We start from the raw sequence: 20,012 nt of genomic DNA, 5'->3' as shown, positions 1-20,012 counted from the left end.
ATATGGCAAATAAGTGAGTGCCCTTTTGGGTACAGTTTCTTGCAATAAATTATGAGTATGTTCCCTCTAGAGCAAGAAAGTCGGATATTTGTCTTAAGAAGTGCCCTTATATCATTACATCATAGGTTTTGGCACGCTGGTGGGGCCCTGTGCTGTGCACTAGATGCCCTTTTTTTTACCCTGCCCTTCAAACAGTGTACACTACCTGTAATCTGCAGTGGTTTCTTGTACTGTGCTGTAATATGTAGTATTCTACCTGTACTCAACTGTACACTGGGGTACACTTCCTGTGCACTGCTATTCTTTGGTGTACTCTAGCACTACTCTGCTGAGCTCTGGTGTAATCTCCTGAAGATTACAGGGTGGTCAACTAACTACAGCTGTGTCTCTGACCAAAGCCCTGGGAAGAAGAGGAACAGTAGATGACCACTGTACCAATGTGACCAAGCAAAATGGCCATGATCTGCACATCTGGGAAGTCCTCTGCACACACCGTCCCGCTGCCATCTCCAGGGAGGAAGTAAGGTCACGTGGGTGATTCATAACACGAGGTTGGTGCCGAGTGTATTTCTGGGATAAACTATAGCTCCGTTTTACAATGTAGGGTAGTTACATTGCTGTTAGGATTTCATTGCCTTTAGCAACAATAACATTAATAAGGTCAGGTAACAATGTTGAATTACAACGAATGAATGTATGAATAACAAATTTCAGTCCAGTTGATCCTAAAATTACTGGATGGTGCTCCTCCACCCCACAGTCCCCTTAGCCGTATAGAGCATTGTGCTTTTAGGCTCATATGCAGCTGCTCCAGAACATGCGGTTTATTTATTTCCCTTTGAAAATGTAAACTATACAAGCTTAGAATACAGTTGAACGCCTGTATCAGTGTTTACAAAAGTTTGGCCATTACTGATTATTTACAGCTTCAATTAAACAAATAAGATACCAGTGACCGAAAAGAAGTACAATCAGACTATGATTACTATATTGGCCAAATTCATTTATTCATTTAACAATCATTTTAAAAAAATGGCAGGATCATTTGGCTTTTAAGGTCAGACACGCAGGTCAGCTGGAAGGAAAACACAAAAGCCAAGTGTCGGTTTCTCATGACTGATGGATATAAAATGAATAATGAACTCTATTTGACAGCAGCAAGACCAGAATACATCACAATCCAGCTAATAACACTTCCAATGTAGGAGCATTTCTAAATCTACATTGCTGTGGGGCAGAGATCATACCAAAGTTTGAGCAGTGTTAAGATCTAAATACAAACCAGAACATCGTTCCCAATAGCCCAGTCACTCATTACAAAAAGGAAATCTGAAAAGTCCAGACAGAAACCTTGGTGGTAGGGGAATAACCGGCACACTGCTGTAATGATACTTCAACTGTGCCACAACTTTGCTTTTATTTTCTTTGATCGCATTTACAGTGACAGTTTGTTAAATAAGAGGGGCACAAGTCCCCACCACCACCAGTACCCACCTCCTGTCACTATGTATCTAGCACCTCCTTGTCTGTAACCTCTAGAGAAGCCTGCCTTTAAGACAACCAGACTGCATGAAGTTTGGGAACACACCAAGGATGTGTGAACCGGCTAACACGGAGGTATGTAGACTTTTAGAAGGCTAGGCAACAAGGCTTCTCAGTGGGGAACATCAGGACTGGCTTTGACGATTCTGTTCTTTGGGTTGTTCATAGGACGTCTCTCTCTCTCTCTGTCGGTCAGTATAGCTGGCAGTAATGGGCAGAAGGGGTCTACTTGGCAGTCTGGTTCTCCACTTCCATTGGCTGTCCTGTGGCATTCTCCACTGTTTTAGAGGCCTGGAAACAGTGATGAGGGCAAGACACAAAGATGTTTAAAGAACATATGCTTTATAAAGACCCTTTTAGTTATTAAGGAAATAAAGGAGAACAGTCTTTATTTCACGTCCAGCTTGACTTCACATTTTTGAAGTCTTTTCAAGGCTGTGGTTATCCCTGTTGTTTGTGCAACTTTTTTTCCACCACACTTTTTCTTTCCACTCAAATTTCCATGAATATACAGCATGAGGGTGTCAGTGACTGCCTTCTGGGCATCCTTTGTAGGCGTTTTTTGTGTTGATTATTCTAATTTTCTGAGATAATGACTTGGGGTTTTGTTGGCTGTAAATCGTCAAGCCATAATCGTCAACATTAAAAGAAAAAAAAAATGCTTGAAATGCACCACACTGTTTGTAATGAATCTATCAATTACTGAAACAAATTAATTCTTTAATGATATTCTAATTTTTTAAGATGCACCTGTAAGTGACATTTCATTTTCATGTTTCAAAGGTGAAACATTATTTGTTAATTTTACTTTTAGATGTGCATCACGTCATGGAACCTCAATGACTGCTGTTTCTCACGTACTAACATTTAGTGAACACTCCAGAGGGGGTGCTATTGTGCTCCACATTAATGACATATTTGCTGTTTATATTTTATATTACAGACTGCTTAAAGACTTCCATTTGTGCCTAAATAGTAACCAACCTTCTTTTTCTTTTTCTTTTGTGCCTTCCGGCTGGCTGAGCTTTGCAACAAAGACTGTGGAAAGAAAACAGAGCCACCATTAATCAAAATTATGGTTTAAAACAGGTGCTTTCAGTTTAATACTAAAGACAATGAAGCCACAACGGATTTGCATCAGCTTCCATCACCACATACCTTGAGCTCGGGATCCTGCACCTCATGCTCAGACTTGTACAGCTCTGGATCAAAAAGGCCGTTTGTGATCCTAAGGGGCCCGTTAGCCATAAGAAGCACAGTAAATTTAAACTGTGCAACAAATTCACCTGAGGAGAGAGAAAAAGTCACGTAGATGTCAATTTCATTGTTTGTACAGGACAATCTCATGTAAAGCCAATCTTGTATTGCTTTCATATTGACAGGAAAATAAGTCCTAATTTCTCAGGACATGTGCCAGTGTGGACTTCCCTTGTGGTCTTCATACTTGGCTGACCCTTCAAAGAATCGCACTGTAAAAACTGCACTACTGACTCACCTTCCTTCTCATGCAGGACGTTGAAGGGCTGCAGCAGCTCGTGCTTGGCACATTCTACCACACCCATGCGAGCCTTGCTCTCATCCTCAAATGCCCTGAGAGAGAGAGAGAGAGAGAGAGAGAAAGAAAAGCAGTAATGATTTATGAGTCCTATGTACTACAGCATGGATAAATTGGATTAGGCTTGTGCCAGACACAGCGTTTCTCGTTAGACAAGGACACCAGTAAACAAAAAACACCTACTGATGCTCATAAAGTCCAAAGTGACTTAACTCTCCATGACATTTCCCAAAAGGTCTTGGGGATTAAACATTTGAGAGCTAATTCTGAAGCCTTAGTGGAATGTAAAAGAAACCTGGATCCAAACCAAGTGGATCCAACCTTTATCCTGGAAGCACTTTGGGTATATATAACAGCTATAACATGTTTGATTGCTAGATGTACTCCATGTAGCTCAGGGCATCAAAACAATATGCTTGCACAGGGATGCACAACTGTTTCTAAAGAGAACAGCAGTATGGATGTCCTTGTGGTCAAACCTCCACTTACCTGGCAAATAACAGAACTGGCGTGACTGAGGAAATATATAAATAAATGTAAATGTAAATATAAATAAATTAATGAATAAAATAAACAAATACAAATGTTTTGCTAGACATTGGCCTGTCAGAACAGGAGTTGCGCACCTCCGTGACAGATTCATGCACAGTAAGTGAATATCTAGAACGGGAAGAAAAACTAATTAAGAAAATTCTTCAGAACCCAAGTAAGTATACAGTACATATACCTGAGGGTGAATGGCATGGCATCGAAGCGTTTTTCCACTTCACTGAAGAAGATTCTTGAGGTCTTCATCTTCAAGCCATACTGCTTACTGGGATCTCGTTTGTAAACAGTGGTCCTCTGTCCCGAGTCTCTAGCCTGAATAAAGAGGAGAGTGTTTTTTGAGTAGCGTCCTAACGCAAACTTCAGAGTCCTTACAAGAACTTGGAATCAACTGTCTCTCACCTTCCCCTCTCCTGTGCTGATCAGCACGTCCACTGCATACACTTCATGCACCTCAAACTCTGCCTTCTCATGATCCTTCCTGAACAAAAAATTAATTCAAAGTAAAGTTAACACATAAACAAAAAAATGTTTATTTGCCAAGTTTCACTATCAGCTGATTAGTGTTAGGATAAGATTTAGGATTTTCAAAGATAGGTTTAGGCAGAGGGACCATGTTAATGTTGCTGTTAAGTTTACGGTTAGGGAAAGATTACAAAGAACAGACGCTTACCCACAGTTTTACTTCGAAATATAACAGTAATTCAGAAAAGTGGTTAAGTGAACAGAAGCCATTCTAAAGTCTAAGTTTAAATCCCAAAGTTAATTTATCTGCACAAGATTTAGTAAAATTCTTTGAAATGACCCAAGGAGCTAATTTAAGAATAGATGTTTCTGCATTAATAGAAACTACTGCAATATCTACATCACAGTAGGCAAAGTGGAATGTTTCTGTAAGTCGTTTATAGTTTTGCCGAGAGAAATCAAGTGTAATTTGTACATATTTCTAAAGAGTGGCACAAAATAGTGTACTTGTGTATGACAAACACACTCCCATTCATTCACACACTCACACCTTTGGACACTTTGAGTAGCCAATCCAACTACTAACATGTTTCCTCCCACAGTCCAAAACCACAAGAGGACCCAGAGGAAACCCACCCGGACATGGGGGAGAGCACACCAAACTCCTCGCAGACCGTCTTACATAAATCAGGGGTGTACAATTACTTTTTAAATGCGGCATATTTAAGTGACACATCCTTTACCAGTACAAGTTTTCTGATCTGTTTCTTGGACTTGAGGGTTTCAGGTGGTTTAGTTGAAAATATATCACATGCAATTTTGAGCTCCTAAAGCGGACTCTACTATATTACTAGATCTAAAACCGCTACTATATTATAACTATTAACCATGTTGCCAAATAGACTTAAAGAAACCGTTCATTAAATTCAGGACACTGTATCAGTAGCCTTAAACACACAGAACGTCACTCCTCACCTCTGCTGGTCTGTGGGGTTCTGAATGATGGTCTTTTCACCATCAATGACGTGCTGCTTCAGCTGGTGGGACAGCATGCCTGTGTAAATGAAACAGGAGGCACAATGATAAAAGAGACTGATGAGATGCTTTTCATAGAACCTGGCAACCCAATTTGATGTTATTGAAATGCACCTCACCCTCAATGGGTGTGCACTTGAAGGACTGAGCGATCTTGTTCCAGGCCTCAGTGACCTGAGTGTTCTGAAGGAGAGACAGAATACAATCAATCAATCTGACAGAGAAATTAATAACAGTGCAACAAAGAAGAATCAAACACCAATATGCTAGGTGTCGGCTCATGAACCTCAGAGGAGCTTCCTGAAGGGACTGAACTGAATGGAAATAGATTTCAAAAGTTAATATATCAGAAAAATGTTTTAAATGCAAAGGAATAGAAATCCAATGTTGGTTCTGTCCACAAACTTATTTTTCTATCTATCAGAGCTTATGTACCTGGTTCCCAGGCTTAACCAGTCGCAGGGCAGCCTCTGCACAAAGGTGGGCTGCTTTGATCACATCAGCCTTCCGCCCAGTCACTGGAGCTTCCTGAATTAGAGGCAAAATGATGTATTAATAAACAAATTGTGATTAGCAACAGGTTCCAGGGTCAGTGACCAGATAAATGCCCAAAATATGCTGGATTTGCAAACGCAGATACTACACATGGTAACAAACTGCTGAGTTAAAACAGAGGTGTTGAAAGTGATATGAACAAAACATGTGGGACTAAGGCTTTTCAGCACTACTTGTTGCATTGCACGACATGATTTTAGCCTAATACAACCAATATGTTAGCCTAGTCTATTACAATCACAAAAATGATAACAGCAGCTGTGTCTTTTGGCACAAAGCTACATGTGCATACCCACATTGAGCCCAGCTGACTAACACACTCCTGTACCCTGCAGGCACCCTTAATTTTCATTAACAAAATACAGTTGTAACAGAGGAACTAACCTTGGTCGCTCCAACCACAAGGCTGTGAGCTACATTAGAAATGAAGCCATCCACATGTACTCCAAGGTCACTGTACAGACAAGCAAAGAGTTTCACAAAACAATACATATGCAAACAAAATACGAATGCAAATTCAGTTTAGAAACCTACATTTTAACCAAGTCACCCTCCTGCAGTGTGTAGTCTGGATCACTCTTCAGAGGGGAGAAGTGACACACACAGTTGTTGACAGAGACACAGGTGGGGAAGGCAATCCCTGAGACAGAGAAACATCACTCTTTAAATAGCACAGGCTTTCTAAAAAGAGACAATGTGATCAGTGATGTGCATCTTGCCATCCGTGCTGTCGGCTGAAAAAGTTTTACCTTTCTTGATTTCCTTCTCCTTTTTGAAAACCTTGCTGGTCTCACTGCTGATGAAGGCATCTCCTTTCTCACACAGGCTCAGCACAGACACTCCAGGCTTTGCTGCCTCCATCAGCACCTTCAAAGCCTCTGTGTGAGTGAGAAAAAGACACATTTGTCAAAATCCATTACAGACAAGGGAGGTGAACCTATTTCTATATGCCTTTTTTGTACTACCTTCTTTTTCTTATACTGCTTCTTATGTTTTGCTTTTATGTTAGTTGGGGTACACCATGGGCTGGCTGAGTTGAAGATGGGCATGGGTGGGTCCTAAGTGGGTTGGTACATGGGCTATTAGTGGTACACAGGTGGGCTGCCTATACGGGATAAATGATGGCCGCCCTGTAACTGTCCATATATGGTGCCCACATGGTCTAGAGTATGCTGTCTTCATTTAGAAGGAGTTTGTGTTTCCAGGTGGGCTCCAACACTGCCCTGTCCGCTGACCCTGGAGAGCACCTAGTTACATGTGCGTGCCAACATTTAACCAGTGAACAAAATTTGCCAAGTGGGGGCCTCACATGGCTGCGCTGGCTCAGCAAAGTGTCATGATCTGACGAGGACAATGAATAAGTTAAGTTTTTAGCCTCAAAAATACATTATGCTCACGATATACTCCAATTCCGGTTATAACACTTTCAAAAATAATTAATATAAATAATTGGGAACATTATCAGGCCGAAAAATATAAGATTTATAAAGGATTGTTTACAATACGCAGGCATAAAATTGGCATCTGTGTATTTTAACTGGTTTACATTCAGTCCCGTTTTACGAACAGGGCTAGACTACGACGAAGATCAAGTTCGCTTCTTTTTTGGAATTCTCCGTTCCACCTTAAAAGCTGCAGCTGATACTAACGCTGCGCTCGGGTGCCCACAGGCAGCTGCTGCAGTATTTAAGGTGGAACGAAGAATCCTCAGGAGATTCTCAACTTCAACTTGTACGCGCGCAAGCACCGTTCCGCGCCACGGTGCTGAGCGATGATAAACTGGCTTTCTAACCCTTTTAAACCCATCACAGCCGTTATGTCCACACATTGAAACTGGTAACATATTCCACTGATTAAAAACAGGGCACTTCAGACCCAAACATTGTGTATGACCGTCCTTTTCTCTCCCTCTAACCCTCCCCGCCGTTAGCAGACTCAGGCACACATGGCCGAAAAGGAGCTGAATTCAAACTAGACCAGATTTAGCTCCAGCCCGCAGCCCCACTTACGGTTCGCTATGTCAGCGCCCATTTTGTATTTGGTGACGACCAGGTCGTCAGCGATGGTCTTCTCCTGCTGCTCGTCGTCTCCTGACATCTTTTCTTTCGGTCGATGCACGGAGAGGAACTTTTCTCTGGGGCTCGTACCACGCTACACTCACCCACGAGCGACGACCGACTCGATAACGAGTCACTCCCAGGAGTCGACTCTTTACTATCTACTTTTCGAATTAATTCACCTCTCCGACTGAATCTAAGGCACTCTTTCAAACCACACACGACGACAGTCCTAGTCTACACATTCTCTCATGAATGGTGGCGGTGCTATTTTTTGACTAACAAACCTGTTCTGATGAATGATGTACTAATCTGACATGTTATTAATACAGCAGTCTGCAGTCCATTAGCTTTATTTGTGTTATGCATTATATAACTACACACATCCCATTACATAGTTCACATAAATGCTTCAAAATGCATCATCACTGCGTTTACAATCGTTACATTAGAACATCTCATTCTAGAGATAACAGAGCATTACTGTAGGATTAGAGTGTGCATGTTTGTGATTGGTGATACATTTCATTTTGCCTTGACTATTTTGTTAACCTCATGAAATCATATATATAATTTTATTATGATAGTTATGTTATTATAACGCACAAGTTTTGCTCACATGGTCTCTGTAGCAGTGTGCTTGTGTGTAGAAGCAGCATCAACTCTATTAGAGATCAGAAAGTTCAATAACTCGATTCATTGAAAAAGAACATTCAGAAGAATCGGTTCTTTACACTGAATCAATCTTCTTTCACTTGCACACCACTAACTCAAGATGGCCGCGCACTGTACGACTCTTCAAAATAAAAGTTCTTCCACAGTGAATCGTCAAAGCTTGATATCCAACCTTGACTTATGTTATTTATTTAACTTTAGCACTTTGGTGTTTAAGACCAAAAATGAAGAAAAACAGACAATTGAATAAATAAGTAATGAATTTATTACACAGAGAATTACACAGAGTATATAGATTTACATATGCTGATTCACCATGTATTTATGTTTTATCACTGTTTCTGCTAAATTTAGGCTATGTATCAAAACTAAAATATCACATTTGGGATTTAAAAACTGGCACTTTATACATACTTTATTGACACATTCAAAAGGTACATTGAATACATAAAATATTTAATTGTCCCAAGGGAATAAATGGTATAGACTTTTAATTACAAAACTTGTCTAAACACTGTGTTTGTAAGAAACTTCAAAAAGAAAGTCTGAACTTCATCCTCAAGATCCTTTTAAGCGGCCATGGCCCATGTCACAATTTTGTTAACTAATTCATGTAAAGTATGGCCACTTGCAGCATTAGCACCTGGTGCCTGTATTTGTCGAATACAGACAGGGACCCAAACCATGTATTTCTTTATAAAGTCCTGAGATACCTGTTGAATTGCTCCAGTTTTTTGCTTGTGTTCTTGACTACTTTGCTAGGATCAGTCAGTATCTGCACTGTTATGTGCATACAGCATCAGGTTTGTGAAACAGTCTGCTGTGCCAGTAGTCGGGGTTGTCAAAAGAAGTGTTGTTGTTTTTTTCATCCGGTCCAGCACAATTGCCCCTAAAGGCACTAAGCTTCGCTGAATGTGAGATTTCTCCTGACAGTTTCCTCCCCTTTCCTGAAATGTTCTGATACTCCACCTGATCTTCTAATGAACAAATATTCTTACATGCACTCATGTCCTCATACTCATCTGGGTGACAGGTGACAGCATTGTTTTTATTTGCATTGGAGCTTATTTCTGAGTCTGAGTTCAGCTTCGGTGCACATACCTCACAAGCGTTCTGATAAACAGCTTCTTCTGTGGACTCTCCCTTTATTTTGCATGGAATTCTAGGGTTTTTGTCTGTCTCATCTGAGCTTGTCTTTTCCTCAGTATTGTTCTGGACTGATTTTGGCTCAGGTATAATGTACATGCATTCATACTCTACCACAGCCTGCTGTGGTGGTCTCTCCTCTGCAGCGACTCCATTCTCAGTAATGTCTACAGAAGGCCTTTTTTCAGGCTGGTCACCCTCATCATCTCTTGCTACAGGGACAGGTCTTTCCGTACAAGCTGCTCCATCCAGGCAATCATCACCATGAGAGTCATTACACGGAACTTGCCTTTGTGTTTGCAGTGAGACAGTGTTACTGCAAGTCAGTGGATCACTATCAGTACCTTGTTTCCACTCCATGGTGGAAGTGCTATCTGTGGGTAAGCAGGGGACAACTGTGAGCTGTTTGGTCATCAGCTCATACTCCTGAGAGGGGTCTGAGACTTGGGAGAAAGGGGAAAGTTGACCCCTGGTGTTCCTGGATGTTCTGCAGTGAGGAAGGTTGGCTCTGGATCCAGTTAAAGCTACAAAAGCATCTATAGGAAGAGATAAAAAAAATAGAACAAACAAAAAAAAGATATTTTTCAGATGCATGCTAAAAAGAATGGGATCTAACTTTATTGCAACTTTTATATCCCAGTGGTTCTCAAAATAACCCCATTTCAATGCTCACCCATTTAGCACTAGAAAACTAGAAACTCAACCATTTTTTTCCACTAGAAACGTTCATGGTAGCAAATAAAACACAATTTTAAATGGAATATATCGTGTTCAAATGTGGACAAGTCATTCATAGAGTTGGTGCATGTTGTTGCAAGTGGCAAGGGCTAAAAAATAGCCAACTCTAAGCTCCATTATTGCAGGGCTTGTATTATTTTGTATATTTTTAAATGGGGACATTAACACAGTTCCTTGGGGTCAACAACTGGTTTCAGAATCTGTTCCTTTAAATGATACTGAGCCACGGTTCACCCCAACTGCTTGGTTCTCTTTATTCCCAGTTTTCATTTTTTAATCAGTCTTCTTATTTCTTCATGCCCCTTTTGTCTGTTTAACATAATTAACGTCATCTATGCACTCTCACATAAAACCAAGACTAGCACAAAAATCAGAATACCACCAACCCACCAACTTTTTGTGGGTTAGTAGATGCTCCTAGTACCCAAAGAATATGTTTTTCTCCCCACAAAATATCCTTTTTAATTCTTACCATCCTACCAACATGTGTTTTTGGACTGTGGGAGGAAACCGGAGCACCCGGAGGAAACCCACGCGGACACTGGGAAAACACACCAAACTCCTCACAGACAGTCACCTGGAGTAGGGCTTCAACCCACAAACCCAGGTCCCTGGAGCTGTGTGACAGAGACACTACCTGCTGCGCCACAGTGCCAAAAGTTATGTAAGCATAACTTCAGATCTCAGAATACAAATCTTTCACTCTGTGAGGATACAAGAACTAAAAGGTGTCACCTCTTTCAGAGTTGTGGGCACTTCTGGGCAGAACATATCCATCAAGGTCTTCCTCAGCCATCTGCAGCCCCGGTGAAAAGGGGTCAGATGCCACAGACAAGCTGTTAGACATGTATGCACTGTCTACTCGACTGTGCCCTCGGTGTAAGCTGCCTGTGTGAGAGATAATCTCAGCCATCTCCATGTCAACCACGGTGCCCCTGCCCTCTGAGCTTTCAGATGTGGTCCTTGCTGAACCCAGACGATTCCTTCGGGGCCAGACCTGCAAACACAGACACAGAATTTACTCACTGCAGCTCGTTAATCTATAATTTGAATTGTTACAAACTCATCTACAGATGATATGCTTGCATTGTTTTGACTCTGTATCATATTATCCATATAAAATATATGTAAAAGACACACGTATGTAAATTAACAGCCATCTTGACACTTGAAATTAGATGGTAACCTTACAGAAAACAGTTTGTCATGCAGTGTCAGAAACCACAGAATTTTAACTTCAACTCTGACATGAGTTTGAGACAAGTGTGCAATGATTTAAAAATGCAATTTTTTCCTTATTATTTCTTAGCTACATCAGTTGTATAGCTCCAGGTGAAAACCCAAGGAATCAAATGTCAGACAACATACATGACCAACTATGTTTGGAGTAAAAGGAAAAGAGATTATTCACAAATTAATCATCTGTAATCAACTGTATGTGGGGAGCTGGAGCTGGTCTAGTTTGATAATCAACTGTAGTAAATATGCCCAGTAATAACATAGTAATAAACTATTTATGTAGCACATAATGCAACAGAATACAGCTAAAGATATTTCACATAATATTTAATAAATGAAACAGAACAATGCAAGAAAAACAATAAATAACAATAAAAATGCATAAACAATATATGCAGTAAGTTTATAATAGATAAGTATATACATACAAATTAAGTTTAAATGATAATAATATTAAAAATAGTAAACACAGCGACCCTGAAATGGACAAGCGGAAAAGAAGATGATGATGATGATGAAAATAGTAAAAAATTAGATTAAAGATTAAATCTGATAAATACATAAGTCCTAAATTTAAAATCACCAAGAGACACATCTAAAAGAAACAGTTACTAAGAAAGTGGTACGCTATATAAAAATATTTTCAGCTGTTTTTTTTTTTTAAACTGGTAAAAAATGGTGCTTGATATTATGAGTAATAAGTTCCAGATTCTTGGTCCTGAAAAACAGAAAGCTGCTTCACCAGTCTTTTTGTGCTTCATCCTAGGAACATTCAATAACACAGCACTGGACGATCTTAAAGCATGGTTTGAAACATACTCTGTCAGATATTCTGAAATGTATCTCTATGCTGTCACTTTTCTGTGTGTTAGCACTCTAGCTGCAGCATTCATCATTTTGGTAACCCAGTGAATAATACTTTATAACCCATTTCTTTAAAATCTGACAGCAGCAAGTGTAAAGCATATCATTTATTGTAACTCACCTGTCTGGGATCATCCCCAGTGCTTGAGGTCATGGGCAGATATCCCACTGGTATAGTCTGGCTTGAGCCACTCTAAAAAGTAAGAGAGCTTCTTTACAAAAACACTGTACATTTTTACAATTGTATTTTTCGGTAATTCTGATAATGTAACACATATATTCTTACTCTATATGAGGCAATCCGCATTCGAGAGTGACTCCTTGATGGTGACAGGTGGAGCGGAGGAGTGGCAAACCCATCATTCAATACTTCTTCATCATCACTTTCCAGGTTTCCCTCCACCAACCTTTGCTCTCGTGAATGGTTTTCATCTGGTGCAGCGCTATTTTGATCATTCTGTGTTAAGAAACATACTAATATTGTCAGTTTGTTCTCTTGCAAATCCTGGCAGGTTCTAATAAGCTTATAAAAACTCGCTAGTTTCCAACCTTGACAACAAGGTAGCGGGGAGGATCCCTCGCCATCCGGGTAAACTCGTTGGCTAACTCTTTAAAGGTAGGCCTAATGTTTTCATCGATCATCCAGCCTGAAAAAAAGCCAAGAATTTATCTTTAGAATTTTATTGATAGATATATTTTTTGTATTTATGTTTGCCAAGCATTATAAATACCTTTGGGTTTAAACATATATAATTCATCATTATTATAAACTGCTATATGCATATTAAGATGACTCACACTTGACCATAACCATATATACATCAATGGTGCATATCTGAGGCTGGGCTAGCCGTTCTCCTTTCTCCAGCAGACTTGGAACATCATGGGGATGCATGGCAGCATAGGGCTCTGCTCCATATGACATCATCTCCCACACCGTCACTCCTGCAGCATTGAGAAAAAAACAAAAGCAAAGAACAATGACTTATTCCACACTGTTCTCGCAGACACCAGGCTTGATCTGCTGAATTACATGAGGTGATGTGATCAGAATCTTACCGTAACTCCAGACATCACTCTGGTGAGTGTATCTCCTGAACAAGATGCTCTCCAATGCCATCCATTTTATTGGAGTCTGAAAGAAGAGAACAGCATGAACTACAGCTTTTCACCTTTTTCTAGCTGTGGCCATTTTACTTAATACATAAACTAAGTTTGAATAGTAAAAATAATCTGTCAGCAGAGGTTACTTAGTGTTTAAGCTTTTAGGCTGCATGTTAAGTATGTGTTTGTGCATGACATCTTAAGAAGGATTCTTAAAAGATTGCCCAGCTAAGTCATTCTCTGCAGGATTTTTAATCAAACAGATGTTTTCACATCACCGTGGGCTTTACATTAACTCCTAACTAAATGCTTTTTATACGCACTCAGCAGCTAAATATGGGCTATATTTATGTGATTGTCCAATTTGTCCCAACCATAAACATATATAATTCATATGAACACATTAATTGGGAAGTATATAGAAAAACAATGGCTTTGACAACAAACATTCCCCAAATTCATGAATCGCAAAGTAACTCAGTTCCCACTTAGTATGAGATGCAATAGTCTTATCTACAAACACATAAAGAAACCATGTCTTAACATCAGGTGGGCTACCTTGTGTTCACTATAGACATATTTCTTATCATCTGGATACAGCAGGTCTGCAATGCCGAAGTCAGAGATCTGCACCATATAGTCGCTTTTTAGCAGAATGTTCCGAGCAGCCAGGTTTCTATGGACCATGCAGTGCTCCTCTAGATAGTACATACCCTAAAGAACAGAAAAAAATATCTAACACAATTCTGTTGTCCATACATGTAATAAACACTAAAATGTTCACTAAGAATTACCAAATTTTCAAATTAATAATTAAGTTTTTTTTTTAAAAAAAAGTCAACAATGTGAAACATAAACTAAGAAACATTTAAAACCATTAAAATATAATGTGTCTATTGGGCTCTATTTCATCCAGTAAATCAAGAATAGTAGAACCATAGATAATGTAAATTGGCAACTAATAATTGATGATGCTTCAGAAAGTGAATTTTAATCTTTGTTACAATGAATTAATCTTTATTGTCTGTAAGCACAGTTCAGGGTACGGGTGGGTCCGGAGCAAGGCGAGAACACACCCTGGAGGGGTGCCAGTCCTTCACAGGGTGACATACACTCACACATTCACTCACACACTCACACCTACGGACACTTGAGTCTCCAATCCACCTACCAACACAGACAGTCACCCAGAGGAAACCCACGCTGACACAGGGAGAACATACCACACTCCTCACAGACAGTCACCCGGAGGAAACCCACGCAGACACAGGGAGAACACACCACACTCCTCACAGACAGTCACCCGGAGGAAACCCACACAGTGTGTCAAGTCCCTGGAGCAGTGTGACACAGACACTACCTGCTGCACCACTGTGCTGCCCAAGTTGTTATTCTAGATTCTATTTCAATTTTGCCAAAATACAACACATGTGCAAGTACTCCAAAAAATCTTATATAGCAAACATTCATGTCACAGAGTAATTAAGACATTCCTATTAGTCTCACCTTAGCTATCTGCACACACCAGTTGAGGAGACGCTGGGGGTCTAGACTGTGTGTGTTTTGGCGAAGGTGTTGCAGCAAGGAGCCCTGAGTGCTAAGTTGAGTGACCAGCTGCAGACTGGGCCCAGGACAGATCCCCAGCAGACGCACTATATATGGGTGATCCAGACTGCCCATGAACAGCATGTGCTGTGAGGCAGTGAGGGAGGTGGACTGATATTAGTGACAGAGTAGAAATGTCATCATACCTTTGTGCAGTTTTTCAAGGATATAGCGTCATTCATAATTAACACTGAACACAACCTTGACATAACAAAAATGTGTCTTATTAGTGCTGGGTAAAAGAATTGTGAAGGGGCTTTATGAAAAGGCTTTACATGAATGGGATATCTACAGAGACAATAGAAAATTACTCCAAATTCACCCTTAGGGTTTCGTAAAATGTAAAGAAGATAGTATAAGTGAGTGTCTTACATCAGTAACTTCAGTGAAGGTCTGGCGCCCGCTGCGGTCTTGGATGGTTTTTATAGCAACAGGGATCTTTACCGAGTCACCTTCAGGAACCCAGAAACCCTGAGGATAAGAAAAAAGAGAGATATAACCACAGACCAAAGACTGGGGTCATATATGAATGAGCAAGGGTATACAAAAAGAATACCTCATGCAAACTGTGACATGACATAATGATACAAGGTCAGCTCAGTTTATATTGATCACTTTGTTTTTTGCCTGTCTACTCTAAAGTGAAATAGATTAGAGGCGTGCAAGGCCATGGCACACTGACCCAACACTCTCCAACAAACATCAACGTCCCGCTGCAATCATTTAGCTTTATAAATTATACAACACTTCATTCAAAAAGGCACAGCCTGATTGGTGGAGACTCGTTCTCCCACTTTGTTATGATAAATAAGTATACCAGGCAACATGCTTTATTCTGCTGCTAACTGCTTCTACGGTTCTGTATTAATGCATGGGAAAATACTACAGAACTTTTCCAAAAGCAGCTAAACCTTCAAGGTCATAAGTCACTGTGATTAACAACACAACTCTGATGATCTATGGCTGGCTTGAGACCAAATATAAACAGAGGAGAATATTCAATAACAATGTAAATGAGAAACAACATTCTACAACTGTGATTGCAGAAAACTCTAGAACAACATGAAGGAGCAACAACATTAAAAGTGAAAACATGCTTTTTTTATTGTCACTCTAATACATTTAACAAAATTTGTTGTCTGTATTTAACCTATCTGGGGCAACAAACACACACACACTCTAGGGGTAGCAAGCACAAACACACCCAGAGCAGTGGGCAGCCCAGCACCTGCGGAGAAGTCATGGCACTTTAGCCGTGGATGTTGAGGTAAGAGAAAGTGTACCTTCTTCGTGCCACTTCCCAGCCCCTATATCTCATCATTTGTGGGGACAGAACCTACAAACCTAAGCCTCTAATCAATCAGCCACCACTGCACTTTAGACTCAATTCTAGAACAGTGTAAATGTTGCAGAACCTTCCAGAATAATGCATCTGGAGGAGAATCTAGAACAGTGCGAATGTAGCATTTGTCATCTCTAAATCGCTGTACCGTTTTAGAAACAACAATAGAACAATGTGTGTGAGTGGGAGAGAATATTCTAGAACCTTCACAGCTGTTAATACTTGCTGGGGAGAGCTAGGTTTTTCGTCTCTGGTTTTAACAGACCTCACCTACTTTACTGGTGTGTTAACATCCTACACAAAAGAATTCAGACCTTGTGCACAGTGCCAAAGACCCCAGATCCTAGAAGTTTTCCTTTGCGCAGCTCTGAAGATTTCAGGATTCGAGCATGGACATTCGTGCCCTTCTCACCTGGATCCAGCGGCTCGATGCTCTGTGGGAGATGAGATGATCAGGCGATAAGTTGCACAAGGATTAAGCCTAAAGGGGTTGTCTGTGAGGGTATGTATGTGTATAACTGTGATTTTATATGTCAGTGTCTCACCTCCCCGCTCTCCAAGTATCTCCGGAGCGCCCTCTTGCGGCGGATAGCAAGGCCTCTTCGGTACAACAGTGAGAGCACCACCACTGCCAGACACACGATAAGACCAGCCAGCACTCCACTCACTATAGCTGCGATATGAGGACTGAAACAGTGCCAGATAAGCCAGTGAGAAACAGAAGACTGGACAGGCACAATGAAATCAAAGCAAATAGTTATAACAAGCGTCTGCTATGAGTGTTTTTATTTGTCACCAGCAGAGGGCGGTACTGACTTGTCTGCTGTTCTATCGAGGTTCATACAGTCATTCAGTGTTGGACCAGTGCATCTGGAACAAAGAGCATGCAGTAACTCAGAACAGAGATGCTTCCAAATTCAACATTCAGCAGAGACCATTTAAATTACATGTGAAATACTCTGTCTATATAAATGTATACAAGTTGGAGTCTGTGAACACAAGGTGTACTGTCACCAGGCTAATTAATTCAGGAACTCACTTACCCTCTTGTGCAGTTGAGGTGGCATGGCTGACAATGTCTACTAGCATTGGGGTACTTGAAAATGGACTGGCCTCCCTCTCCACTCACTCCATTAGGACAAGAGGATACACAATGAGGACCATCCATCAAGTTAAAGCATGCCATACAGTTATCAGCTCCCTTACACACAAAGCCAGAAAGAGAAAGAGAGAGAGAGAGAGAGAGAGAGAGAGAGAGAGAGAGAGAGAGAGAGAGAGAAAGAGGGTAGAGGATGAAAGATATGATTATTCCAATGAATAGTCTGTTCTGTCAGCACCTGCACCAATGTAAACATGTAAAAAAGAAGACATCCAAATCCAGACAGTGTGTTAGTGACTCCTCATTACGTAATAACTAGACTGAGAGCCAAGAGGCGGCACAGCCAGTCTGACAGGACTCTGTAGCCTAACAATGATAGACATTACACATTGAATGTGTGTGGGAGGTATTTTTAATATTAAAAACACATTTTTAACAGTGCTGTCATCATCCTGATCAAACCTATCCTTATTCTCATTATTCTTCTCATTAACTTGTTAGCAGAGATGTGCATTTCAGTTGGTGTTGTATTTCAGGCTGATTTCAACCATCATATGTTTAAAAAAATAAGTAAATAATGCAAATAAAAAGCAGATGACCAGTAAGTGCCAAAGAAGTATCCCACATTACAGTGTGGATCTAAACAGTGGAAAAATCCAACGCCCTTTGGCGTGTGTGGAATCTTAAATATGGACACCACATCAAAGATTAAATGGAGGCTTTTTTTTTTTCTTTTTCACTGACTACAAAAGGAGAGAAAAACGACACATACGCCTTCAGTGCCTAAGTGTTTAATATCACAAATGTCACCTTCAAACACTGCCATTAAAGAAATCTACACTGCTGTTCAGCTGAGAGCAAGGAACACAGCAACAAGGAAAAATATATTTAAAAAATATATAAATAAAAATATATATTAAAAAGAATGAACAATGGTGTCAGTCAATCAGCGTTTAACTTATGCAATATTTCATTCACAAATAATAGACTATCAATGAAAGAGTGAGAGAGACAGAAACAAGAGAAAAAATAAGTATTTGTACTTTTCCTGTGCAGGTAGGTTTCCCATCCTGTGGTAAACACTCAGGATGACAGGCACCGCATTCACCATCCTTCCCTACAAACTCACGCATCTCTCTGTTAAAACACACACAAGCAGAGACGTGTTGATACAAAGAAAGTGCTTAAGACACTGTTGGCTTCACTCGCCACTGTGGCACATACAGTAAACACACACACACATACACACACAGAGGAGTAATCAGGCTCACCCAGAGTAGATGTTACACTGGGCCACACAGGTGCCGTGGCGACTGTGGTTCCTGCAGGACAAGCACTGTTCAGGTCCAGGGCCCCAGCAGCCTGCGTCTGAACACAGCGGGTCACAAACACGACCTTCTGCCTCTGTAAACACACACACACACACACGGATACAAAACTGTAATGGTAGTAATAATAATAATAAGTAAATAAATAGAAATATAAGAACACAACTTACCACATTGGCTGTCTGGTTTATTGTGTTTGATGTCATTGTGGTTTTGTCTTTGCTTTCGACGAGGGCCTGTAAAAATCTCAATCCAGTTCACGGTGTGGTAGTAACAGAGATTGGTGTTATTACTGATATACACACTGCCATCGTTTATCTCTCTCAGAGAATGAAGTCCAAGAGACGTGAGAGAGTCCACCTTCATCACCAACAGAGAGAAGGGCCTGAGAGGTAAAGGGAGATACAGACAGACAGACAGAGAGAGAGAGAGAGAGAGAGAGAGAGAGAGAGAGAGAGTGACGGAGAGACAGAGTGAGGACATAGAGTCATGGGAGAGTGGGTCAAAGTCAAAGCCCAGACGCAGTCATCAGAGGAAGTGTCTGCTGTCATACAGCACATTTCAAATGCAAAATGCCTTGGCAGCCAACCAGACGCTGGAGAGTCTGCATGTGTGACCTGCTCAGGGCCTCCCAAAACTGCAAGTCTGAACTAATGCTGATTCAGTTATTTGATCAAACATATTTCACAACAGACATGTCCCTTTCATACTGCATTCACTATGTGACACTGCATGTAAACGGCAGTTATACCCCGTGTCTCCAGAAACACACGTTGGTAGGTGGATTGACAGCTCAAAATTGTCCGTAGGTGTAAGTGTGTGAGTGAATGTGTGAGCGTGTGTCGCACTGTGAAGGACTGGCGCCCCCTCCAGGGTGTGATCCATGACCCTGAACTGGATAAGTGTTACAGACAATGAATGAATGAATGAACTGGAATCCTCAATTGCACCATCCTAATCTTGGTCACACATATGTATGTAAATTCCTCAGCAGTCACAAGACTGATATGAGTTTTCCCACCCACACAGCTTTAACAAAACTGTATTCTTTTATGGTCTCTTTCTATTAGTGTTGGAATGGCTGTTGATATCCAAATCTAGCCTAGCATCAGGCAAT

General features: G+C 40.6%; 2 protein-coding genes across 2 annotated transcripts in view; both read right to left on the bottom strand.

Annotated features, from left to right (window-relative positions):
* Positions 1-811: 811 nt before the first annotated feature.
* pa2g4b (proliferation-associated 2G4, b) lies at positions 812-7,882 on the bottom strand. The gene is made up of 13 exons (XM_066671370.1): positions 7,708-7,882; positions 6,448-6,576; positions 6,233-6,338; positions 6,083-6,152; positions 5,579-5,671; positions 5,263-5,326; positions 5,084-5,162; positions 4,046-4,124; positions 3,825-3,958; positions 3,038-3,132; positions 2,701-2,828; positions 2,527-2,580; positions 812-1,833 (listed from the first exon to the last, which is right to left on the bottom strand). The coding sequence occupies exons 1-13, from the start codon at positions 7,793-7,795 to the stop codon at positions 1,768-1,770; spliced, it is 1,185 nt and encodes a 394-aa protein (XP_066527467.1). The 5' UTR covers positions 7,796-7,882; the 3' UTR covers positions 812-1,767.
* An 837-nt stretch (positions 7,883-8,719) lies between these two features.
* The window catches only part of erbb3b (erb-b2 receptor tyrosine kinase 3b), a 30,869-nt gene continuing 19,576 nt past the window's right edge, over positions 8,720-20,012 (bottom strand). Inside the window, exons 12-28 of the mRNA XM_066670263.1 lie at positions 19,066-19,280; positions 18,839-18,971; positions 18,611-18,704; positions 17,512-17,669; positions 17,285-17,338; positions 17,014-17,155; positions 16,783-16,902; positions 15,499-15,597; positions 15,028-15,213; positions 14,080-14,235; positions 13,477-13,552; positions 13,216-13,362; positions 12,967-13,064; positions 12,704-12,874; positions 12,539-12,610; positions 11,050-11,311; positions 8,720-10,112 (exon numbers count right to left, since the gene is read on the bottom strand). Of these exons, the coding sequence (XP_066526360.1) occupies positions 9,214-10,112; positions 11,050-11,311; positions 12,539-12,610; positions 12,704-12,874; positions 12,967-13,064; positions 13,216-13,362; positions 13,477-13,552; positions 14,080-14,235; positions 15,028-15,213; positions 15,499-15,597; positions 16,783-16,902; positions 17,014-17,155; positions 17,285-17,338; positions 17,512-17,669; positions 18,611-18,704; positions 18,839-18,971; positions 19,066-19,280 (3,082 nt within the window). The 3' untranslated portion in view covers positions 8,720-9,213. The remainder of the gene's footprint in view (positions 10,113-11,049; positions 11,312-12,538; positions 12,611-12,703; positions 12,875-12,966; positions 13,065-13,215; positions 13,363-13,476; positions 13,553-14,079; positions 14,236-15,027; positions 15,214-15,498; positions 15,598-16,782; positions 16,903-17,013; positions 17,156-17,284; positions 17,339-17,511; positions 17,670-18,610; positions 18,705-18,838; positions 18,972-19,065; positions 19,281-20,012) is intronic.

The sequence above is a fragment of the Hoplias malabaricus genome, chromosome 5 (genome assembly GCF_029633855.1).
Source record: "Hoplias malabaricus isolate fHopMal1 chromosome 5, fHopMal1.hap1, whole genome shotgun sequence".
Classification (NCBI taxonomy): Eukaryota; Metazoa; Chordata; class Actinopteri; order Characiformes; family Erythrinidae; genus Hoplias; species Hoplias malabaricus.
Note: the sequence above shows the minus strand (reverse complement) of the source record. Positions and strands in the feature narration are given on the sequence as shown.